Source organism: Mytilus trossulus, unplaced genomic scaffold, assembly GCF_036588685.1.
Source record: "Mytilus trossulus isolate FHL-02 unplaced genomic scaffold, PNRI_Mtr1.1.1.hap1 h1tg000070l__unscaffolded, whole genome shotgun sequence".
In the NCBI taxonomy this organism is placed as follows: domain Eukaryota; kingdom Metazoa; phylum Mollusca; class Bivalvia; order Mytilida; family Mytilidae; genus Mytilus; species Mytilus trossulus.
This window is the reverse complement of record NW_026963294.1, coordinates 477,816-505,363: the sequence shown is the minus strand read 5'-3', so window position 1 is coordinate 505,363 and position 27,548 is coordinate 477,816. Positions and strand designations below refer to the sequence as shown.

Sequence of the window (27,548 nt, the reverse complement as noted above, 5' to 3'; positions counted from 1 at the left end):
TTATACATAGAATTTATGAGAATCCAAAACTTTTAAAAGGAACAATTTAACAGGACACAAAAACCTATCCACGAACACATGGATCTACTTGAGTGTCCGACGTCAGCAAAATTATATACGTCACATAAATTTGTCGTTCAATGTGCATACAAACAATTTTAAAATTTACATAGGCAATGAACGCATACAGGGTTAAAAAATCAAAAGTATGTAAGAATAAATTACAGAAATAGACCGAGATTCAAACTAGTCCAAAAATTATACATAGAATATATGAGAATCCAAAACTTTTTAAAGGGAACAATTTAACAGGACACAATAACATCTACTGTCTAAGAACACATGGATTGATTTGAGTGTCTGACATTAGAAAAATTAAATACGTCACATAAATGTGTTGTTCAATGTGCATACAATTGATATGCTGAATCTAAACATGTACTTAGATTTTTAATTATGGGCCCAGTTTTCAAGTTGGTCCAAATCACGATCCAAAATTATTATATTAACCATTGTGCAATAGCAAGAAATTTTCAATTGCACAGTATTCAGCAATAGCAAGAAATCTTCAATTGCACAGTATTAAATATTAATTTAGAGCTGAATCCAGCTCGAATGTTGTGTCCCTACTTGCTCCAACTGTTCAGGGTTCAACCTCTGCGGTCGTATAAAGCTGCGCCCCACGGAGCATCTGGTTATAGAACTATAATAGACAGTTAAACTCCGACTAATTATAATGGTAGAGATTATAAACAGTCTCCGTATAGGATTTAGTGCCCATAAATGACAAATTTTACCCATTTTATGATTTTTTGACAGTGACTTTGATAGATTGACAAATGATTGGTACAAACAGTAATTTCAAAAATATTCAGTATATAAAATATTTATCAAAGATATATAAGATTTAATAGTAGGTCAACCTATTTGAAATCCTTAATTGGCCCTTATATCAGCTCTTGCCCTTAAATAATGATTTTTTGTCGAGCCTGCGACTTTTGTCGCAGAAAGCTGGACATAGGGATAGTGATCTGGCGGCGGCTACGGCGGCGGCAGTGTTAGCTCACTTATTAAAAGCTTTATATTTTAAAAGGTGGGAGACCTGGATGCTTCATACTTTGTATATGGATGCCTCATGTTACGAAGTTTCCATCAGTCACATGTCCTGTGTCCTTGACCTCATTTTCATGGTTCAGTGACTACCTGAAAAAATAGTTAAGATTTTTTGTAATGTTAAATTCTCTCTTATTATAAGTAATAGGATAACTATATTTGGTATGTGCGTACCTTGCAAGGTCCTCTTGCCTGTCAGACAGTTTTCACTTGACCTTGAACTCATTTCATGGCTCAGTGAACAAGGTTAAGTTTTGGTGGTCAAGTCCATATCTGAGATACTATAAGCAGTAGGTCTAGTATATTCGGTGTATGGAAGGACTGTAAGGTGTACATGTCCAACTGGCAGGTGTCATCTGACCTTGACCTCATTTTCATGGTTCAGTGGTTATAGTAAAGTTTTTGTGTTTTGATCTGTTTTTCTTATACTGTATGCAATAGGTCTTCTATATTTTGTGTATGGAATGGTTGTAAGGTGTACATGTCTGCCTGGCAGGTGTCATATGACCTTGACCTCATTTTCATGGTTCAGTGGTCAAAGTTAAGTTTTAATACGACCGCAAAATTTGAAAAAAATTTCGTCGTATATTGCTATCACGTTGGCGTTGTCTGTGTCGTCGTCGTCGTCGTCGTCCGAATACTTTAAGTTTTCGCACTCTTACTTTAGTAAAAGTGAATAGAAATCTATGAAATTTTAACACAAAATTTATGACCACATAATGAAGGTGGGGATTGATTTTGGGAGTTTTGGTCCCAACATTTTAGGAATAAGGGGCCAAAAAGGGCCCAAATAAGCATTTTCTTGGTTTTCGCACTATAACTTTAGTTTAAGTTAATAGAAATCTATGAAATTTTGACACAAGGTTTATGACCACAAAAGAAAGGTTGGGATTGATTTTGGGAGTTTTGGTTCCAACAGTTTAGGAATTAGGGGCCAAAAAAGGGCCCAAATAAGCATTATTCTTGGTTTTCGCACAATAACTTTAGTTTAAGTAAATAGAAATCAATGAAATTTAAACACAATGTTTATGACCACAAAAGCAAGGTTGGTATCGATTTTGGGAGTTTAGGTCCCAACAGTTTAGGAATTAGGGGCCAAAAAGGGACCCAAATAAGCATTTTTCTTGGTTTTCGCACCATAACTTTAATATGAGTAAATAGAAATCTATGAAATTTAAACACAAGGTTTATGACCATAAAAGGAAGGTTGGTATTGATTTTGGGAGTTTTGGTCCCAACAGTTTAGGAATAAGGGGCCCAAAGGGTCCAAAATTAAAATTTGTTTGATTTCATCAAAAATTGAATAATTGGGGTTCTTTGATATGCGGAATCTAACTATGTATGTAGATTCTGAATTTTTGGTCCCGTTTTCAAATTGGTCTACATTAAGGTCCAAAGGGTCCAAAATTAAACTTAGTTTGATTTTGACAAACATTGAACCGGTTGGGTTCTTTGATATGCTCAATCTAAAAATGTACTTAGATTTTTGATTATTGGCCCAGTTTTCAAGTTGGTTCAAATCGGGGTCCAAAATTAAACTTTGTTTGATTTCATAAAAAATTGAATAAACGGGGTTCTTTGATATGCCAAATCTAACTGTGTATGTAGATTCTTCATTTTTGGTCCTGTTTTCAAATTGGTCTACATTAAAGTCCAAAGGGTCCAAAATTAAACTTTGTTTGATTTTAACAAAAAATAAATTCTTGGGGTTCTTTGATATGCTTAATCCAAACATGTACTTAGATTTTTGATTATGGGCCCAGTTTTCAAGTTGGTCCAAATTAGGATCTAAAATTATTATATTAAGTATTGTGCAACAGCAAGAAATTTTCAATTGCACAGTACTCAGCAATAACAAGAAATCTTCAATTGCACAGTTTTGTGCAATAGCAAGAATTTTTTAATTGCACAGTATTGCACAATAGCAAGAAATCTTCAATTGCACAGTATTGTGCAATAGCAAGTATTTTCAATTGCACAGTATTGCGCAATAGCAAGAAATATCTAATTGCACAATTTGTGCAATAGCAAGAAATTTCAATTGGAGTTATCTTTCTTTGTCCAGAATTGTAGTTGAATCAACTTAAATCAATGTTTTATACAATATACAATGTATATTCACTTTTACTGCCAACTGATAAATTAAAACAATCTTTACCATTCAGTGATAACAAGCACTTTTTTTACATTTAGATATTCTATGATGTATTTAAATGATTGATTATTGTTGCAAACTCCATTAGAAATTTGAATTGAGATCGGTTTTGGAATAAAGGATAGGGGGATGTGAAAAAAAAATTGGGGAGGGGGGGTTCAATTTTTCTCATTTGAATTTTCATAAATAAAAAGAAAATTTTTCAAACATTTTTTTGAGAGGATTAATATTCAACAGCATAGTAGATTGCTCAAAGGCAAAACAAAAATTTTAAGTTCATTAGACCACATTAATTCTGTGTCAGAAACCTATGCTGTGTCAACTATTTAATCACAATCAAAATTTAGAGCTGAATCCAGCTTGAATGTTGTGTCCATACTTGCCCCAACCGTTCAGGGTTCAACCTCTGCGGTCGTATAAAGCTGCGCCCTGTGGAGCATCTGGTTGAGTTTTGGCTTTTTTCCTAATACTATATGCAATAGGTCAACTATATTTGGTGTATTGAAATATTTCATGATCTATATGTCAGTCCCGCAGGTTTTATTTGACTTTGACCTCATTTTTTACGGTACATTGCTCAGTGTTAAGCTTTTGTGTTCTGGTCTGCTTTTCTTAAACTATAAGCAATAAGTCAATTTTATTTGTTGAATGGAAGAATTGTTAGCTGTACATGCCTACCTGGCATGGTTCATCTGACCTTGACCTCATGTTTATGGTTCAAAGGTCAATGTTTAGTTTTCTTGGTTTATGTTAAGTTTATGTGACAGTTGTAATAAAGCTTTATTATTAGGACTATCAACATAATATCAATGATTAGTAAAGAAGGTGAGACATCTCAATGTGTGCACTCTTGTTTTCCCGTGGTTTCATTTTTATTTAAGAAATAATAAATTTCATATAAAATAATATCAGTTAAGATATACAAATAAGTCAACATGGCCGAATTTGTCAACCGACTCCTTATTAAATGATGATTGGTACGCATTTTTTTACTCTAGAGTATATAAGGATAACCTTTAAAAAGTAAAAGATCAGGAAAACACCATATATGTTAAGTGAACATGAACACCTTGTCAGACTTTGCCCTTGGCCTCTAATGCAGACTATTTTTTGTATTTTATAACTCAATTATTTATCTCAAAATTTTTAACAAATGCATGTAGATATACTTTTTAATTGTAAACAATATGAAATCTACACAAATGTCATTTATAACTAATTGCACCATATATTAATTTATATTAAATAGGCATTTATAAACCAGTTATTTCTTATATACAGTTATGTACTGGACTAACAGCTGTTTGACAATTTGAAATTAAAATTGAGATATTCCCTTTTCATATCAATATGAAAATTAAGACTTGGGCGTTAAGATACAGAGGCTAATGTGTAGATTTTGTATTGAAGTGGCCAAATACAGGTGCAATGATTGAGTGTTTTTTTTAAAGCAAATATGAAGATACAGTGTGGGTTAAGAATTTACTTTTTTTTTTACACAAAACCTATTCAAAATTTCATGGAATTTCAGTAATGTTTTATCAAACCCTTTTTTAAAATTAAGATTGCCTCCCTTATTTTACAACATTTTACTAATTACTGGTCTTTGGCAGTTAACACTTAGGTAGTATGTGATTCAATATTGGTAAATTTGAATAACTCATTATTTTAGAGAACTTAACTTTGTATCTGATTGAGAGGTCTCATGTTTTTGACCTGTCATTATGTCATCAGTCCTGCCACTTTATGTCATTTCAACTCAGCTGAAACATAACAATATAATATCATGAAACTTTGTAGATGATAAGAACACACTTTGTTTATGATGAAGATGTGCATATCTGCAGCAAACAGGGGTTGCTCTGGCTCTTAAAAAGTTGAAGAAGGTTAGAGCGATCCCTGGCAAATTATATTTATTATTTTTCTAGGAATTAAATACATTTTTACTTACAATTTTGACCTAAATAAACCACAGCAACAATTCGTTATTCTGAATGCAAACACCATAATTTTATGAAACTATGTAGCATGTGCAGGTGATTGGGACAAAATATTTAGATGTCCATATCCACGAAAATAAATTATCATTTATTTTTTTCATGAGTCATGAGTCGTTAAACTTAAGAATGGAGGCATGTGAGAGTGCTCAAAAAGGATTTTCACTTAATACATGTATGAAAAATGGGACATACTCTCTCAGAAATGAAGAAGTAGCACAATGGACATTTTTAACAACAGGAGCTGCTTGCGAGAAACAGACTTCTATGGAATTGTATAGATCTCCTTACACTTTGAATTGACTTTTTTTTAGTTTAGTTTTGTTAGGGGGGGGGAGGGTTGGCTTTTGTTTTGTTTTTGAAATTATTGTATCTGATACATGTATTAGTTATATGCATATAATTCAAGAAATAATGCATACAAGCCATATATTTGTTGGACATTTTCACATGAGCTGGGTTGTTATATATGAATTTGCATTACAAGTATTAGCCTTTTTTGCAAGATTGTCCACATTTAATCAATCATGGATGATAAAGCAACCGTAGGTATCTTTGTTTTTTATTTTAATTGTATCTTAGCGAAATTGAAAAAGTGTATAGATGCACATAGGTTGCGATACACATGGATTTACGTGGGAGTTTAATTGTAACAGTCAAGTACATTTCTTCATGTTGTAGTAGGTACAATTTTATCACCCTCTAATGTTTAAAGCCACACAAACATGTCATTTACAATTAGCATTTATATATATATTTTAACCATAATTCCTCTTGTATATGTAACACAGATATACACACTTTAATGAAGTTGTCTGGTTTTTTTTCTCCATACAGAAACTTATAACCCCATGGATGTTGTATACAATAAAGTGTTGATGACTTCAAGAGAAGAAGAGGAACATAATCCAAACGATAAGTTAAACCAACATCAAACATCAGATACAAGTTCTTTTGGAAGTAAAGATGATGAAATGATTTATCCAGGTGATATCCTACAGCAGTCACAAGCTATGTCATTGCCTCTCCCATCAAACGCATCAGGTAATCTCTCTAACCAACCCCAAACAGTAATACCTTTATCACCTCAGACGTCTTCCATTGTGCCCCTATCACGACAGCAGCTGAAAGAGAAAATGAAAACAAAGATGACTAAAGATGAAATCAGAAAGCAAATGGAAAAAGTCCTTACAAGTGGAAAATACAAAATGAAAGTTGGAAGACTCATCTTCTGGGACTTTGGTGGACAGTATGTCTATTATACAACACATCAGACCTTCATGACTTACAGAGCTTTGTTTCTGGTTGTATTTGATGGAAGCAAAGGATTACATGAACAGGTTCCTGATGTATTGTGTTTTCCTGGGCAGCATATGATACCAACCCCAGCAGGTAATACAGTAAAACATGTAAAAGTGTTCATTACATGATATACAGTTTCAGAAGTTTTACTTCCGTCTGCATAAATGGCTTTCCACAAACCAATTTGAGACACTTGCATATGATATCGAGATAAATCAGAAAATATCATTCAGTAAAGTGCCTATTATTTATCAGTATTGTTGAATTTAAAATCGTTCTAAAAACCCATCTTACATCTTTCACGGACTTACCATGTAAAGACCAGATGAATGGATAATTTTATTTTTTTTTAAAGTCCGAAGTCTAAAAGTTTGATGCACTTCATAACAAGAACATGTAAATGACAATGTTAATGATCAGAATCACACTTTTTACTTAAAAGCAGGGTTTTTTTTGTTGGGGGCAAGTGGACAAGGAGTCGGACACGTAGAATCATCATATAAAATGTTCGACAAGACAATTGAAAAATCATTGATAAAAAGCATAAAACTTTCAAGACTTACAAACCCCTAAAACATGAACTATTTTTGTATTGCTCTAATTTAATGCTCACAATACAGAGGTATAATGAAGGGTAGGCCAGGGACATCAATGATAAAACATGCTGACTGACAGAAGCTTTTCTATCAAGTGATAAACCTAGAACACACTTTATTACTACTTTCACTATTATCACTACTAGGTAACAAGGTATGGCTGTGCATATTATCTTGTGACCTACATCTAGAAATTGGCAATGAAGGTCGATTGAAAACAAAACTTTACCCAACAAAAGAGATGATTTCAGCTTTCCAATTGTGAACTTTTCATTTCCAAGTAGCAGCATTCCAGCAGTACCTGTATACGGTGTATATATCTCCCAATTGATACGATATTCCCGTGCTTGCATTTCCTATCATGTTTTTCTTGATCATCCTTAGTTGTTTCGAAACATTCAGAGCTTCGTAAAAGAGAATTTATAAAAATGACCATATCATTGATATTCTTGTCATCCGAAATACTGACTACTGGACTGGTGATACCATTTGGGGACGACACGTCTAAATAATGATATATGTCTGCGTATGAGATGATCAGGGAAAGCAAATTTTCACATAATTTTCATTTGTTTTATTTTCAGTATTTTTACAACACTGGGTCAACTGTATCCTTACCTATTGTAAAGCAGTATATACAGGAATTCCAAAAATTTTGTTTGTTGCAACTCATAAAGACAAAGTACCAAAGGTAAGAAAACTAATGTTAGCTGATATAAAAGCATACGTTAGATAAGGTTAGCTGATATATTGGTCTTTTTTTCTAATACTATATACAATAGTTCAACTTTATTTATATAAATCTCAATATAATGTTATTTCATTGGATATTTTTAAGTTTGGCATTCATGAGTTATGACCCTTGAATGATTTAATTAAGTTATAATCAGTAAACGGCTTGCTGTTAATTTGCTTGTCCTCGTCAATGAATGTTCGTCAGAACTATTTTAGATTAATGGTTTAGTGGTAAATTCCTTTTACATGAACTTAAGTATTTCAAACATTGCATTTCCTCGAAAAATCTTTTCACTCTCGTGTACTTTTATATTTCCTTATAGGAGGATATTGAAACACGGCGTACAGAGTTATATAGCGGAGTAGAAGAGTTATTTAAAGACCACGAAGGACGAGAACATCTGGTCATCGACAACCAAATATTTGTCAATGCAAGAGACAAAAAAGATCCAGAGATCGATGTACTAAAGAAGGCAATCACAGAACTTACCTTTCAACATCCATGTTGGGGAGAGGCAATGCCCAATGCCTCTGTTCCCCTTGAACTTGAGATTGCTAACTTGGTAGCAAACGGGAAACAAGTATTGTCATTGAGAGAAGTTGAAGAATTAAATGCCATCAGCAAGGTGTCCGTCTTGTCTAATGAAGAGCTCAGTGATTTCCTTCACTTCCAGCACTCACTGGGGAAGATGATCTATTTCGATACCCCACAGTTGAGAGGTTATGTGATCATAAGTCCCCTTCTTCTTGTCGAAGTTATGAGATCATTTGTTACAGGTACTATATGATATAATAGATGCCCATAGTACATGTCAATAATCTCTTAATCTTTATATCGTCCGACGCAAAATATATGTCCAAACAATTCCATATTAGCTATAGAAAATAAATACTTACAGTCAAACAACTTTTTAAAACAATTATCGTACTTAACTCAGAAATCATCGAATCAAGGAAAGTTTTTTATGACTAAAATTACTAAAATCAACACTTTTTCCCACAATCAAAGAAAAGAAATAGAACTAAGACACGTTCATCTGGTGGCAATTGCCATTACTTGATGTCAAACTTGTTCTTCTATGAAACTACACAAACAGTTGCAACCAAATTTGAAATCTCTTCTTAATTGTGTGTGGGTGGGCTTTTTTTAATTCCTGTCAGTAAATCAATGTACAGAAGCTGCCATGTCTAAGAATTTATCATAAGTAATAAATGTGTAAATGGCCTCAATATCTTGAAGTATTGTACTGTAGATAGGGAAAATATAAGAAGATCTAACATTATCAGAACGTTAAGATCAGGACTCTCATAGAACAATTTGTTGTGCTTTTTTTCTATGAAAAAAAAAGTTTTTAGTAAAAGTATGTTTTTACTGCATATTGCAATATAACAGATCTTCAATATAAGACCAACAATAACTTTATGCCAGTCCTGTTATCTTGGAAACTTATTATAATAGGTACTTAAAAAAATCTACACACTATTGGAGCGCCTTAATCAATTGTTTGTCTTATTGTAATATGTGGCGCAAACATAGATTCTTACCCTCGCTTCAGTCAAACCAAATCATGAACATCGATATATTTGCTATGTCTCTGCTAAGTACGCAACATTTTAGGGTATGATCTATGACTAGTCGGCTCCCATTTAGAATAAATATCCGGCTAAGTTGACTCTTAACTTTTAAATCAATGTCTTTTTAAAAGTATAATTTCTCTTATAAAATGAACCACACAATTTGTAAATTAAAACAGAACACGCAAATAAAATATCATTGATAAATTACTTTTATAAACTAAAATGTTAAATAACATAATTACTGAGCATCAACGAAATTCAAATTAGAAATCTTTTATTAAATGGCGAAATAAAAATCTTATACACATTAAACGAATATAAAACGACTGTAATATTCATGACTAGGGACAGGCATTTTTTAATTGTGAAATGGTTGATTAAACCTGCTTAAACCTATATAAACGTCTCATTTGCTTGACAGTCGCATACAATTTCATTATATTATAAATTATATAATATCTGACTTTGCGTTTTATATTTCTTGATAACGAATTGTTTGATATTCATTTTCACCCTTATTGTAATCTGTTATGTTTACTAATTCGAAGATCTGTTTAGTAGATTTTTGTCTCCCGTTTTCACACTGTTCTATTGTTTGTTGTCTTCATATTCAATCGTCATCATTTAACTTTTACAAAACATTTCCGACTATGAAACTTCTTAGCAAAGCTTAACCAAACTTCATAGTCATCATAAGGGTACGTATCTAGTTTAAAACAAGTATAATGACCTTGTCAATCATTCAATATGGAAGATAGAACATAGGGTTGAAATGCAAATGTTTTGTTTATTGTCATGAATATAATAAAATACAGAAAATCTGACAGGGCCATGAAATATCAAAAGGATGAGATCTATTAATAAGCTGTCTGTTAGCAGCAACACTGTCAGGCAAATTCTGATAGAAGTTATTGACCTTTAATTATGAATGATACTAGTCTTTTGTTTAATATTTTTTTCCTATTCAGTTAAAAACGTTAAAAAAAGATAGAAATGTAAAAACCTGACATGATCAGCAAGACAAGGAATTATAGTGACCTGAAACGATTTATTTTACCGTTTTGTGTTATAGGCTAGTTTCGTTATTGTAAGATACTTTTAATACTATTTTCAATTATCAATCTATATTTTTCACTTAACAGATATTGCTTTTTGGCCGAAGAAAGGTCTGATACGAAATACTTTTGAAAGGATGTCAGAAAGTGGAATAGTACAAAGAAAAGAGCTTTATCTTATTTGGGAACAAAAGCACTTCAAGAAACTATCACCCTACAAAGAGTTCATATTTGATATGCTCATCCACCTTGATATTCTATCAGAGCAACGTAGATATGATACGTATACGGGAAGTCGGTTACCAGTGGAAAACTTCTTTGTTCCCTGTATGCTCACTCAAAGAAATGACACAAGATTCATGACCCATGAATGCACACCAGAGAAAGCCATTAGTCTAGCATTTGTATTCAAAGGGACAATAATACCACCAGCCTTACCAAATCGTCTCATTAGCGCATGTCTCAGCATGTGGGCTGTGAAGACATTTGAAGAAAAACAACTCCTGTTTTCAGGATTCGTTGGTTTATCATTCGATAAAGCACATGATATTGTAGTGTGTGTTGAAGGTAACAAGATATTGCTCTACATACTCCATGAAACCTCCAATGGACTGATAGTACCAGATATTGCCACTGGTATCAAGGAATGCATGTTCACAACATTAGAGAGAATCTCAGATTTTTATAAGTCCACAGTCTCCTCTAGCAGGCAAAAACTACCCTTCCACATAGAATATGCATGCTCCAGGTTAGAATGCCATGTCAATGAAGAGACAGCATTGACAACTGATGAATGGATCTGTGAGGAACATAAGATTGTACATACTAAAGACATGTGGAATATTTGGAATCAAGATCAGGTAAATATAGATCTGCGAGGAACATAAGATTGTACATACTAAAGACAAGTGGAATATTTGGAATCAAGATCAGGTAAATATAGATCTGTGAGGAACATAAGATTGTACATACTAACGACAAGTGGAATATTTGGAATCAAGACCAGGTAAATTAAGTTGATAGTATATAATAAAATCTCTAATCAATTCACACAGAGTTGACTTGTGGTCTGCTTATGTAATCTCAATAACAAAGAAAATAACAGGTTGAATCAAACAAACTCAAAAGATCAATTTCCTATTTAACTTATATAATGTAAGATCAGGTATGTACAGTATGTAAACTAAATGAAACAGGGATTTCTTCTCTGAATTTTTTTTTTTCATCTCTTTCTTGTATATTAGATTGGTCTGCAATCTTTAAATCTTAGTATGTTGTACTTTTTCTTCAAAGCAGCCACACCAGAATACCTAACATTGCAGGGTAAATACTCTATTTTGACATTATCAACCATATGGCTCAATATGTTTATAAATACTTTACAAATTACATCCTTTGAAGACTTGTCGTTAATTATATGCAAAAGTGTTGATGGGGCTAAAATATTGTATGAAATTTTGTAAATACATTAAACATTAAGGGTTTCACCGCTGAGTTCCCCATGCTTAAAAATACAACCCATGATTTGTATTGATTAATTTATTACCACCACGATTTTATTTCAGGCAAAAGAACAATGTGAAATGGACTGTCAAGGTAAAAACATTTAGTGATTATTACCAAACTGAGCATTATAGTTATTCAATTCAAATCATTTTTGAAATATAGATATTCTATCATATTCTATAATTCAAATATCTAAAAGGTAAGGTTTTCTAGTGGGTCAGAAATATTATAAGATAAATACTTCAAGATAAGAAACAATAATGTAAAACATATATAAGCTATATAGATATAGGGAGATGTGATATAAGTGTCAATGAGACAACATGAGGCTAAGTTTATGATTAGATCAGGACAACATTTAGCACATGCAAATATCTATAAAATTTATGTAGTATTCTTTGAATGTCTCTTTGAAACATTCCCCATTTCCATTCTCAATTTTATTCTGAACTATTACCATCACAAACTCTTTTTTTGCAACCCTGTCTATTTGAATTTTAATCTCTCATCAAATTTTAAAATTAAGCATTTTTTAAAATGACTAATTTTTAAAGCAATTTATCAATTCCGAACCTTGCACATGTTGCAAGGGATTTTATATAATTATTAGGAATTACTTTTGGAGTGTCAAAAACTCGTTGGAAGTACTTGATAAATTACATGCTGATATTGGTGACTTTGAATCTGTTGAAAGTTTTGATTTTGCTACCCTATTTACCACATTGCCTCACATTCTCATTAAGAAAAAATCACACATCTAATTAAATGGGCTATTAAAAAGTCAGAATGTGAATATATATGTTCAAACTCTGTTAGGTCATTTGTTAGTAGCAAAAACAAAAGAATTATGTCAATTAGAAATGCTTTGATACTATATATTATGCCCTTGAATTTTTACTTCATAACATTTTGGTTCGCTTTGGAGATTTTGTATATCGTCAGGTTATCGGAATTCCAATGGGGACTTACTGTGCACCACTTATTACGGACCTGTTTTTGTATTGCTTTGAGTTAAAATTTATGACAAAATTCAGCAAAGACCAATCGAAACATTATCTGATACAAAAATTAATAATACTTTTAGATATTTTAATGATATATTGGCTCTCAAAAATCACGACTTCAGTATACATACTAAAGACATGTATCCTCTTGAACTTACTTTTAATAAAGCTAATACTAACAATGACTATTTCCCTTTCCTCGATCTTGATATCTATATCATTAACGGAAAGCTTATTACTAAAATGTATGATATAAGAGATAATTTACTAAAAGGTACAACGACATCATTCGTAAATATAACTCAACATGCAGACTTCTTATACGTTCAGGTATTTTACATCCAATCTTTTATGGTAATTTTCTGTGTACAAAAATGTCAGTATTCACCTCAGAAGCTAACAAAACTTTTAAATAGACTTATTAAGAATGGATATAGCTACGATACTGTTGTCAGGTCATGAAAGATTGCATATTTTGGCTTAATATTGATTCACTTATAGGGTCTTTGCATCGGAACTAAGCACCTTTATTCAAAAACCAGTTGTTGACATGACATGGGTTGTGTTCTTCTCATATATGTTAGGATGGGATGATACTAAACCCTAACGGGAGGGATTATGTCTGACATTCATATGATGAAGAAATATTCTTTCAATCAGCTTAATTGAAGTCTGGAGCTGGCATGTCAGTAAACTGATAGTAGTCTGTTGTTATTTATGTATTATTGTCATTTTGTTTATTTCTTTTGTTACATTTTTTGACATCAGACTCGGACTTCTCTTGAACTGGTTTTTAATGTGTGTATTGATATGCGTTTACTTTCCTACACTGGCTAGAGGTATGAGATCTCCTTAGCATGTTTAACCCCGCTACATTTTTGCGATTGTCCCTCTGGTCTTTGTACGTCTTGTTTAATTTTGAATTTTAGTTTCTTGTGTAAAATTTGGAGTTTAGTATGACGTTCATTATCACTGAACTAGTATATATATTTGTTTAGGGGCCAGCTGAAGGACGCCTCCGGGTGCGGAAATTTCTCGCTGCATTGAAGACCTATTGGCGACCTTCTGCTGTTGTCGGGTTGTTGTCTCTTTGACCCATTCAAACTTTCCATTCTCATTTTTATTGTTATTTTTTCAAATCACTGAAAATTTCAAATGAAAAAAAATGCCGGTTATTTTTCTGGTGTAAATTGATGAAAGATACGCATAATTAAAAACGAATATATCTTGCCCTCCGAAAAGGTTTAGCAAAATTAATAGTATGCTTCCAAAATTAGGTTTGAAAGTGTATGTCTATAATATGTTGCTTTTTTGTGTTGAAAGTATGCTAAATATGTATCACTCTGTATTTCAGATTGTTATTTTTTTATTTTCTTGTCCATGTTGTCATGATGGCAAATTGTCAAGTTATTCTGACAAAAGAACAAAATTTACAAAATGATTTTTAGAAAATTTAGATTCAAAACAGAAGTTTGTAATATGGAACACATCTTCGCTAGCCAAGGGTTACGATCCACTTCCCTCCTATCCACCCTGGGAAGATTAAGACAACATTTGTGATAACAATGGTCCCCATTAATCGGTAGATTAAAGTCACACCCATTCCGAATACATTATTCTTGACCAATGGTTGCACTTGAACTCTTCAATTTGGAGGTAAAAACACTGTAGCTTCTAGAGACTACACACTTGGTAAAGCAGAAAACGAAAAAATCCGTTGACATTAATGTATGTGTGCAAGAAACATACACAGTAACTTCTATAAGTTGATTAAAACATTCAAATTGTCACTAGATATAATTGTATGTTTAGGGATGTAAAGACTTGTTGCAAAATAAGCACGTGGCAATTGTTTACATACACTTTCTACATTTACACGTGATCATGCTATAGGCGTTTTTTGTTGCATGCAGCGAATTTCGAAGGCAACCAATGAAAATAGTAACCCTGTGTCTTTGAAATTCTATCTCAGTCCGCCAAGGGTGGAGAGGATGGAAGTGGATCATTACCCCCTGGCTAGCGAAGATGTATGGAACAGAGAAAAAGGATAGGTTTGATTTACTGATTGTTGTTTGTTTGCGTTTGGTAGCAAATGTTTCATGCGTATTTAGGACAAGAACATATTGATTATATATCAAATAGGTGAGTCTGCAATTGATTGACCCAGATAAAGGACATGGATTTTGACTGTGGTTTGTTTGATAAAAACAGAGGTGTTGCCTTGCAATAGGCAACCATAGAAACGATCAAAGCATGTAGCACTCTCATAAGATGAGGCAATATAAGTAATGTCTCTTTTCAGAAAAATATAAATATATATATATATATATATTTGTCCTGCACAGACAAACAGACCACCCTTCCCCCCGTATAGCATGAGTTTCATCAGACGAGGCCATGTCTTGGTTGTGATGTATAATAAAGAGTATCTTCATCTTCACTTCCTGAAAGGATTTTTTTTTTTTAATCGAACGAAAAAAAATGTCAGTAGTGTGAAATTTTTTGGAAATCAACCAAGACCAAGATCAACAAAAACTGAGAGAATGCAATTAACTCAGAAACGAGACCCAGTGCGTCAACACGCTAAGCACCTGAGATCATCCAGAGTTTTTGGTGGGGTTCGTGTTGCTTATTCTTTAGTTTTCTATGTTGTGTCGTGTGTACAATTGTTTGTCTGTTTTTCATTTTAAGACATGGCGTTGTCAGCTTATTTTCGATTTATGAGTTTGACTGTCCTTCTGGTATCTTTCGTCCCTCTTTTATAACCACTGGGTCGGTGTCTCTGCTGGTGGACATTTTGTTTCCGAAGACATCATCCACCCAGTAACAAAATTGCATGAATTTACGAAGATCAAACAGGATACATGTACGGACGTCGTCCAGTAAAGGTCCGGATAAAAGTGTAACTTTTGCGGATTGGAATACTTCGGTGAAACGGAATGAAGGTTAAACAAACGTATGTGCGGTCATAGATCAGAAATTAACCTCAATGCAAACAACATTTTTTATCAGCATTTTAATCAGTCTGAGCATTCCATCGTTTCTATAACAGTTCACATTATCGAAAATAATATACCACAATTCTAACAATCCTCATCTTGCAACGTCTCTCCGTAGACCAAAAGAGGACTACTGGATTAGACAGTTGGGAACTGCAACACATATGGTTGCAATGACAAAATTGATGGTATAGGTATTATATATATTCCTTCGTGTAGCTCGGTGAAAGTCATGAATATTTTCAACTGTACTCCTCGACGTAGACGCAGTCATGGTCATCATCATTATACATAATCTACTCTGTATGATGTCTCTATTAATGACTTGCTGCCATTTATACAAAAGCGGGTAGGTATTCATCACATTCGCACGAAACTTGATACATTACCCCTTTCAAAACCTCATTTTCTGTTCAATTTAAGTTTGGAAACCACCGCTACAAACCCTCATTTAAACCAATACAAACTAACAGCTGCATGACGGAATTTTAGATCATTTATTAGAATTTGAGAGTATTCCAATAGTTCAAATACGTCTTAGCGCATGTCACTAGTGAATACTGAATATAGTGAATACTAAGAGAATTGTGTACTTTATAAATGCTGAACATTAACTTCTTTTGTAAATGGCAGTACAAAACATAGTCTGTTATTATTTATTTTATGTAAAATGAACTGTTCTCTTAGAAAATACAAGTAATATTACATGTTTAACTGAATTGAGTAAGCAAACTCGTGTTTGTTTAACAATAATCAACCATCCTTAAGATGTTTGATTCACTGTATAAACATTCATTTTTACATATATAGGTTTACAAGAAGGTGCCTTAAATCAGATACCAAGTGACGTTGAACTTCAAAGATTTGCATCACGATGTGATGATGTCACCATAAAAGAGTTAGCCATACGTCTTGGTATGAGTTTCCAAGAATGGGATGAACTTGAAAGGAATAATCCTGATTATATTCAGATTGTCAAGTATAGGATACTGGTAAACTGGAGAGAACAATGTTCAGGAAAATTCAGCAACATAGCAAAAGCTTTAACAGATATGAAACTAACTACACATAAGTTGTGTCAGGTAAAGTAACAGAGATAAAAATAGGTACGCATATGTTGTGTCAGGTAAAGAAGCAGAGATAAAACTATCTACACATATGTATTGTCAGGTAAAGTAACAGAGGTGAAACTAACAACACATATGTTGTGTCATGTAAAGTAACAAAGATGAAACTAACTACACATATGTTGTGTCAGGTAAAGTAACAGAGATAAAATTAACAACACATATGTTGTGTCAGGTAAAGTAACAGAGATGAAACTAACAACACATATGTTGTGTCATGTAAAGAAACAGAGATGAAACTAACAACACATATGTTGTGTCAGGTAAAGTAACAAAGTTGAAACTTACTACGCATATGTTGTGTCAGGTAAAATAACAGAGATGAAACTAACAACACATAAGCTGTTTCGGGTAAAGTAACAGTGATAAAACTAACAATACATATGGTATGTCAAGTAAAGTTACAGAGATGAAACTAACTACACATATATTGTGTTAGGTAAAGTAACAGAGATGAAACAAACAACACATATGCTGTGTTAGGTAAAGTAACAGAGATAAAACTAACTATAAATATGTTGTGCCATGTAAAGTAACAAAGATGAAACTAACAACGCATATGTTGTGTCAGGTAAACTAACAGAGATACAACTAACAACACATATGTAGTGTCATGTAAAGTAACAGAGATTAAACTAACAACACATATGTTGTGTCAGGTAAAGTAACCGAGATGAAACTAACAACACATATGGTGTATCAGGTAAAGTAACAGAGATGAAACCAACTACATGTACACATATGTTATATCCGGTAAAGAAGCTATGTCAGAAAAAGTAAAACGACTGTAATATTTCTGACTTGGCACAGTCATTATTTACAGAAAATGATAGAAAAAACATGTTTTACAGCTAGATAAACCTCCAATTTTTGTGATCCGTGTTCATCGTTCTGTTTTATTCACAAAGATTGGGTGAGCAACCCAAACAGACAAAATAGGTTAATGTGATAATAAGTTGTATCTAGCAGCCAAAACTGTTGATAGTTATCAAAGGTACCAGGATTATAATTTAAAGCCCAAATAACATCGCTTTTGTGTGTAAAACTCATTACATTAATTGCTTGATAAACGAATTCGGTATTGACAATTCACTTTCAAACTCAACATAAACCCTCACGACACTTAACAAAGAGGAAATCCTGGATAATCATAGGTATGTTCTATGTTCCTTTGGAATTTCAAGCCAAGATGAAGAGCTGGATCTTCCATCACTGTATTGGATACCTAAACTACATAAGTGTCCTTACAAACAACGGTATATTGCTGAGTCTTCCAAGTACTCCACGAAACCTTTTTCTAAATTATTAACATCTATTTTATCAGCAATCAAAGACGAGCTTCAAAGTTATTGTGAAACTGTCTATTCTAGAGGTGGCGTGAATCAGATGTAGATACTTAAACACATTTGACTTTTCTACGCTTTACACAAGTATTCCACATTCTAAACTAAAAGACAAATTGAAATAGTTGATATTGCTTTGCCTCATAAAAAAAAGACGGGGTATATATCTCCCAATTAATACGATATTCCCGTGCTTGCATTTCCTATCATGATTTTCTTGATAGAGGGTTGCTGCTCACAAGGAAGTATTAAACCAAGAGTTCCCAATGGTGAAGTTGAAATCATCCCTTCGTAAATTTTAGGGACGCCATCACGAGTTGGTTGACCGTTATGGAATAACCGTTTCACAAATGATATCGGATATGTTCATCACGTCGTAACTTCATTCCCTTTTTCTTTAATGAATGTGACCTACCGAATTAGACTATTTACCGGATGTGTTATCACATAAGCAACACGACGGGTGCCACATGTGGAGCAGAATCTGCTTACCCTACCGGAGCACCTGAGATCACCCCTAGTTTTTGGTGGGTTTTTGTGTTGTTTATTCTTTAGTTTTATATGTTGTGTCATTTGTACAATTGTTTGTCTGTTTGTCTTTTTTTCATTTTTAGCCATGGCGTTGTCAGTTTATTTTCGATGTATGAGTTTGACTGTCCCTTTGGTATCTTTCGTCCCTCTTTAAGTACGCCAGACGCGCGTTTCGTCTACATAACTCTCATCAGTGACGCTAATATCAAAATATTTATAAAGCCAAACAAAAACAAAGTTGAACTTTACTTGACAGACAAGAGGATAAAAGATTTGCGTATTATTAATCTTCGTGAATCAGATTCCTTTTGATATACAAAAATAGATAAGCTATCCTAGACAACTCATTTAGTGAATCAAGAGTGGTTGGTTTTTTTACACATTCGAAAATAATTGCTGATCAAATATATTCAATTAATCTATTTGATTTTAATCTAATTTTGTAGGTCAAACGAATCAGAAAAGTTCAATGCGGTATGTATTCTAATGATTTCTTTTTAAAATTGTTATCAATACAAGATATGTGTTACCTAATTAATTATGCATTAACTAATAGCTGTCTTCCTCCTCAACTACAAAACTAAAACTAATGATAAAAAGTGTGAAATCTTATCAGTTAAATATAAGTTTTGACTTATAAAATGTGACAAACAGATGTTATATCATGTGTCAAAAAAAAGACCTCAGATCATGTGACAAACTTATATCATGTGACACACATACCTTATATCATTTGACAAACTTATACAAGGCACAAACATACCTTATATCATGTGCCAAACAGATGTTATATCACGTGACAAACAGATGTTATATTATGTCACAAACTTATATCATGTAACACACATACATTATACGGTCCATGTTGACTTGAGTGGTCTTTATATACGGTCCAAATTGACTTGAGTGGTCTTTATATACGGTCCAAGTTGACTTGAGTGGTCTTTATATACGGTCCATGTTGACCTGAGTGGTCTTTATTTACAGTCCATGTTGACTTGAGTGGTCTTTATATACGGTCCAAGTTGACTTGATTGGTCTTTATATACGGTCTATGTTGACTTGAGTGGTCTTTATATGCGGTCTATGTTGACTTGAGAGCTCTTTATATACGGTACAAGTTGACTTGAGTGGTCTTTATATACGGTCCAAGTTGACTTGAGTGGTCTTTATATCCGGTCCCTGTTTACTTGAGTGGTCTTTTATATAGACGGTTCATGTAGTCGTTTATGTTGATAAGTTCTATTTTGCTGTTTGTTTGTGCTGTCGTAAATTAATTTACGTCTGTGTTGTTATTCTGTGGTCTATTTGTAGAAATGTACTATTGTATTGTTTAGTCATGTGTTTCTATATCCTGGAGTTTCTTGTGGGTTTTTTGTGCTTTATTCCTGTCACGTAATAGTATGGGGTAACCAAGTTACTTTAATAAGCGGGATATGGCTAGCCATTAAACAAGTTCAATCCTCCATTTTTTCTTAAAATGTCATGTACCATGTCAGTAATAAGGCGATTATAATTAAATAGTTCGTTTTGTGTATGTAGCATTGGCGTTTGTTTTTGTTATACTCCAGTGTTTCTGGTGTTCCATTGTTATCATCTTATAGTAGATATGATTTCATCGGTTGTTCAAGTTTGTAACCCGAATTTGTTTTTTCTCATTCGATGTGTGACTTTTGAACAGCGGTATACTACCGTTGCTTTAAATTGTAGTTGGTCCAATTTGCCTATGGCCCAAAATGACTTGCACCCATGTATCATTAAGCCTTTGAACATTTTTTTACTCGAGCGTCACTGATCAGTCATTGTAGACGGAACGCGCGTCAGGCACATAATCAATTGTCATTATTTGTATCAAAGATGATAGACATAGGAAGATGTGGTATGAGTGGCAATGAGACAACTCTCCATCCAAGTCACAATTCATAAATGTAAACCAACATAGGTCAAGGTACGGTTTATTTACACATACATTTTTATACGTATTTCCAAAAACCTGTGATTAAAATATTGACCATACTTTAGTAACAAACAGTAAACTATCTGTGTGTTAAGCATTAAGCATTAAGGTGTATGTGTCTACTGGTTGTGATGTTTACAGATATAAGTGACGAAAACATGGATTTAATTCCGACAGATGAAATACTTGATGAACTAGCACAAGTACTTGGTGTTTTATCCTTCCAACTGGGTATAGAATTAGGATTACCTATTACAGCATTAGACGCCATTCAGTACAACAATGGGAGGAATTTAGTTGCTCAATGTAAAGAAATATTATTCCAGTGGAGAATAGATGAGAAAGTGAGGCCAACCATACGTGTATTGGTCCAAGCTCTCGTAAATGTCGGAAGAGGCGCTAGATGTTTGGAGGAAATCATTAAAACGGTTGGAGTGAAGAAATACATCAAACAGGATGAAGTTGAAGAGCAGAAAAAAGGAAAAGTTACAACACTCTTTAAAAAACTTTTTCAGAAGAAAAATTAGTTACAAAACCTTTAAGTTTATTTTATATAAAAGAACCTTACATCATTCACTTCGCTTGGCTGTGTATACATTTGAGGGAACAAATGAAATCACCCCTGTTATTGTCTTCTGGCTGGTAATATTCATATGAATATAAATTATGAGGATTAAACCAAGATGATAAGACTATAAAATGGAGTTGTATACTGACAAATCAGAATGGATTCGGAGTAGGCAAAGTAAGACCCTTAAAAATTGTTGGAAGTGTTTGTACTTGTGTTCAGTCATAATTTATAAATATATGGTGTATTTAATGATAAAGCATAACAGATATAAAGTTTGAGACTGCACACGAATGCAGCCACCTACATCTTAGATTTTTTTTTTATCTGTAAATGACGTGTCATGGCATATTTGAAAGATTTTCATATTTAAAAGCTTGAACTTGAGCGTCTTTAAGGACGTTCATAAGTGAGATTTTGGAATTCGTGTCAAATGTTCGGACTCCTTGGTGTTTTACATATAATAACAGGTAAAATAGTTTGCCCCGTAACACCCATTTCTTTTTTCATTTAAAACCTAATAGCTCATGAAAGGTTTTTAAAATTTTAGAAGATTCTTGATTTTCTTTGTTTTGTTTTGAGACCCAAATAATACTATTGCAAATATAAAGTAAAAGTCCGAGTGAGCCTTTTCTCACAAAATTTTAAATCTCAAATATCTCAAAAAGGAGGACCATGATCGACCTATCAATATTTTTAGCTTATTTTTATCCTTAACGAATGCTCTACCGACTTATAGTATCAATTTTAAATTCTTGATTGTTTTAAATTTTCACCTACCCTCACCTAAGTACATCCTTAATGACGAGTGTAGTTCGAATCGTTTACATACTATAATTGAAGCGACTGAAGATGTATTCTAATTTTTTGTCCAAATCTAGCCATTACAGTATTACTACGGGTTTAAATTTATTATTGCAATTGTAGGAAATGTACAGAAATGTGGAATTAATTTTTCAGGTTTTCGTGGAATTTTACGTACAAATAATACTATTTAAAAAATCTAACCGGCTTGGTGGGTTTTTTTTTCAAAAATAACCAGCCATGTATTGACAAAAGTAAAAACATGAAAAATGACCTTGTCAATTATATTAAGAACAACACAACACTCATAGCAAATGGTTAATTAACTGTTGTTCTTATCCCTTCATACAGTAACTGAACCGTATAACACTTAGACTAGATGATGATCCAATCATAGTGACTTTGTGAAAAAGACAAAGTCCTAATGCACAATTTCATTCTGTATTTTTATAGCAAGCTCATTAACTTTCGAGAACTTGTTGAAGTTTATCGGATTGTAATTTTGATAAACGATCATGTATATCGTAGTAATGTTGTAGATTGTATAATTAAATATATCCGTCAAATTGTACCATAAAGATGATATCATTGTGTTCCACTGTACCTGATTAGTTTGCCCTATTGTTGTAGATCGTGTTAATATTGCAAGCAATTGACAAGTTTTACCATGTAAATAAAAGCTTGCTGAATTGTTTCTATTTTGATTGTACAAACCGCGTGCACAATTGATCCATATTTTTGACAAATTGTTTCTTGTAAATAAAAGCTTTTCGTTACACTAAACATGACTGGTGTTTGATTTTACATCTAAAGTTTTAGTAAAACGATACTCTGTTGCAATCAAATTATATAACTTGAAGAAAAGACACCACAGGGACAGTCAAACTCATATATCGAAAATAAACCGACAACGCCATGGCTTAAAATGAAAAAAAAGAACTCCGTTGAAATTTCAACACAGAAAGTCCCTAATCAAATGGCAAAATCAAAAGCACAGACATATAAAACGAATTGACAACAAATGCCATATTCCTGACTTGGTACGGGCTTTTTTATGTAGGAAATGGAGGTTAAATAGCTAGCTAAACCTCTCACTTGTATGACAGTCGTTAAAATTTCATTATACTGAAAACGATGTGTGAAAAAACCCAGACATAATGGGTAGAAATGTCAAAGATATGGGTACAGCAGTCAACATTGGGTTATAATCTTAATCATTATAAAAACGTATATGTGCCAATGAGTATAAGACACTTATTGATAACGAGAATTAAAAACAAATTATCACATTTTCGAAAATGATTGGTAAACTTTTGAATTAAGATAAACATAAAAAAAAATAACAATAGTTTGATAATGACCAATTGAATTTATTTTTCTAATATAGAAAAAAGAGTAGAACTTATAATTCAAATACAAAATGGCAACGTCATGGCAAAAATAAACAATAGAAAACAATCTACAAATTACAAAACAAAATAAAGATTGCGCAGCATGAACTTTCTTCTCTAAATACACAAAGTCGAACGGAATCAAACATGGTTCTTATGTTATCATTTTGTCATTTATATAGTCACCTACCGAATAATTTTAAGGGGACATCAGGTTTGCACTCTATCCATCTGTCTGTTTGTCTGTCCATCCGTTAGTCCAGCCAGTCCGTACTCCACATGTTTTCTTCATGCTTGGAGATATTGATTTGATATTTGGTGTATTGTTTCATCATGAAAAACTACCGTTTAAGTTGGAAATTTGTTCTGGTCTGATGATTTTTGTCGAGCCTGCAACTTTTGTTGCAGAAAGCTCGACATAGGGATAGTGATCCGGCGGCGGCTACGGCGGCGGCGGTGTTAGCTCACTTCTTAAAAGCTTTATATTTTAGAAGGTAGAAGACCTGGATGCTTCATACTTTGTATATAGATGCCTCATGTTACGAACTTTCTGTCAGTCACATGTCCAATGTCCTTGACCTCATTTTCATGGTTCAGTGACTACTTGAAAAAAAAGTTAAGATTTTTTGTAATGTTAAATTCTCTCTCATTATAAGTAATTGGATAACTATATTTGGTATGTGCTTACCTTGCAAGGTCCTCATGTCTGTCAGACAGTTTTCACTTGACCTCAACCTCATTTCATGGATCAGTGAACAAGGTTAAATTTTCGTGGTCAATTCCATATCTCAGATACTATAAGCAATAGGTCTAGTATATTCGGTGTATGGAAGGACTGTAAGGTGTACATGTCCAACTGGTAGGTGTCATCTGACCTTTGACCTCATTTTCATGGTTCAGTGGTTATAGTTAAGTTTTTGTGTTTTGGTCTGTTTTTCTTATACTATATGCAATAGGTCTACTATAATTGGTGTATGGAATGATTGTAAGGTGTACATGTTTAGCTGACAGGTGTCATTCGACCTTGACCTCATTTTTATCGTTCAGTGGTCAAAGTTAAGTTTTTTAGTTTTGGTCTATTTTTCTAATACTTTATGCATTAGGTCAACTATATTTTGTGTATGGACATATTTTATGATCTTTATGTCGGTTATGCTGGGTTTATTTGACTTTGGCCTCATTTTCACGGTCCATTGCTAAGTTTTAAGTGTTTGTGTGTTTTGGTCTGATTTTCTTTATTTACTAGTATAAGCAATAAGTCAACTATATTTGTTGCATTGAATAATTGTTAGCTGTTCATGTCTGCCTGGCATGATTCATCTGACCTTGACCTCATTTTCATGGTTGATTGATCAATGTTTCCTTTTCTTGGTTAATGTTGAGTTTATGTGACAGTTGTAATAAAGCTTTATATTAAGGTCTATCAAGATAGTATCAAGGATTATTAAAGAAGGCGAGACATTTTAGTGTGTGCACTCTTGTGTTGTTTATCAAACATTTATATTTTTTTCAATCTGTTCAAAATAGATAATAATTTAATCATAAAAAGTTTGTTTTAATATAAAAAAAAGTTTTGTTCGTATGAAAGTTTGCATCTTTTAGTTTTTGTTTAGTTATAGAATACTTTTAAGAAGGCCTAAATATATAAAAATCACCATTATAAGTTTTTTTTTATAAAAACAAATTTTTGGAAATAGGAATAAGGTTGTTTTTTTTCAGAAATCAACTTTTATTAATGTTTGAATCAGTGTTTTCATTCAACAGATTGAAAATATAATACATTCAAACTCATATACAGATTTAAAAAAAATAGAAAACATGTTATTTCCATCAGTTAAGCAGATACTTTTTTTGCTCAGGTAAATTAATCAATGAGTGATAGATTTCCCTTGGAAGAAATTTAAAGGTCCTGGTGAATAAACTACAAAGAGAACAAAACCTGTTGTATTTGTTAGATGGGACAGTAGAACTGCCAAAAGTTTAAATGGACAGGTAACTTGCAGGTGAATCTATGGAAAGGCTCAATAGGGTTCGCAATAATATAAAAAAAGTTTAAAATATCAATTCTGTCAAATTGATCATTTAAAAATCAAATGTCACAACATTGTTTGGGTTTTTATAATTTGTTTTTATTTAAAAAAAAAATTACAGGACTCAGATCTCTTTATTTTTTAAACCCAAAGTGAACAATAGCAATTTTTTTTATTTACGATTGTTTGAATCTATAACAGACAAGAAAATTCAAATGCAATTAGTTATTTTGCGCTCCTTCAAAATCCAAATAAAAGTACAGGAAAAATTCCTCATCTCAAATATATAAAAATGTAGTAGCTAGATTACAAAGAATGAAAACTTTTTGTCATTAGGAATCAATATCAAGTTGGTTTTAAATATATAATGTACACTACAGGATATTTATTTGTCACTTGAATTTGCTATAATCTTGTTATATTTGTGGAAGCTTACCTTATACTTCTATACCGTCAAAATTTTCAGTGTAAATTTAAACAAATCTCAACCAATGTTTGCTTTCTCTGATAAAGTCAATACAACCATAGAAAGAAAGTTTAAACTGAATGTTAGATTATACTTAGATAGATTGATTTTTATTGATATATTGTTTTTTAGGTCCCGAAACATTTAAATTTGGCAAAAATTAATATCTAACCAAATACATTGTTTATTTTATTTTTGCTCACTACCAATGCACTCAGTGTGACTGTGACTGATCGGATTTGAACTGTACCACTTTTTGGGATTAAGTAAAAGAAATTTTAAGATCCTTAGTTTCATGATAAGCAGTTCACTATTTTACAGAATGCTATTTTGCCAGTGCATTTTATTAATAGTATAAATGAAATTGGAAAAATATATGCTATGATACCAAAAACTGGAATAATTTTTTTGAAATTTTAATTTCAATCCTTAAACATAGATCCAAGTTGAAATCATCAGCTATTTATATATACATATATATATATATATATTCTCTACCAAGAAATTTGTTTTGCATGCACGATTATAAAAAATAAACGCCTTTAAAGTGTACAAAACAACAACAATAATATTTATATATGTGTGTGTTGACCTTAAATAAGTGTGAACAAACAAAAAAAGAGTTTGGAATACAACAACAACTCTTAAACAATAAAACCTGAAAACATATAGTCATCAACAAACAACAAGTATTTATACCATCTATCAAGGTCTAAGTCATTTCCAATCTAGACAATTTATTAACAGACTGCTAAAAATACTTATAAGGTCTGACTTGGATCAGTCACATTATTTTGTGGTAGGATAAAGCTAATTTTACGAGAAACCCATTCACCCCCATTTTTGTCGAGCTTTCAGTGGCCGCTGCCCCAAATGTTCACTCTGTGATTAAAGTTTTTGAAATTTGAATAACTTTCTTAACTTTAATGGATTTCTACTAAACTTGGACAGAAGTTTGTTTATGATCATAGGATAGTATCCAGAAGTAAATTTTGTATGAAAAAATAAAAAAAATTTTGTCGAACCTGCAACATTTGTTGCAGAAAGCTCGACATAGGGATAGTGATCCGGCGGCGGCGGCGTTAGCTAACTTCTTAAAAACTTTATATTTTAGAAGGTGAAAGACCTGGATGCTTCATACGTTGTATATAGATGCCTCATGTTAAGAAGTTTCCGTCGGTCACATGTCCAATGTCCTTGACCTCATGTTCATGGTTCAGTGACCACTTGAAAAAAAAGTTCAATTTTTTTGTAATGTTGAATTCACTCTTATTATAAGTAATAGGATAAC

General features: G+C 32.6%; 1 protein-coding gene across 1 annotated transcript in view; it reads left to right on the top strand.

The window, feature by feature from the left end:
* LOC134699497 (uncharacterized) overlaps nt 1-23,153 on the top strand; it is a 47,069-nt gene extending 23,916 nt beyond the window's left edge. Inside the window, exons 4-11 of the mRNA XM_063561101.1 lie at nt 6,103-6,657; nt 7,748-7,854; nt 8,222-8,675; nt 10,619-11,391; nt 12,097-12,127; nt 16,851-17,122; nt 19,488-19,515; nt 21,140-23,153. Coding sequence (XP_063417171.1) covers nt 6,103-6,657; nt 7,748-7,854; nt 8,222-8,675; nt 10,619-11,391; nt 12,097-12,127; nt 16,851-17,122; nt 19,488-19,515; nt 21,140-21,525 — 2,606 coding nt within the window. The 3' untranslated portion in view covers nt 21,526-23,153. The remainder of the gene's footprint in view (nt 1-6,102; nt 6,658-7,747; nt 7,855-8,221; nt 8,676-10,618; nt 11,392-12,096; nt 12,128-16,850; nt 17,123-19,487; nt 19,516-21,139) is intronic.
* The last annotated feature ends 4,395 nt before the right edge of the window (nt 23,154-27,548 follow it).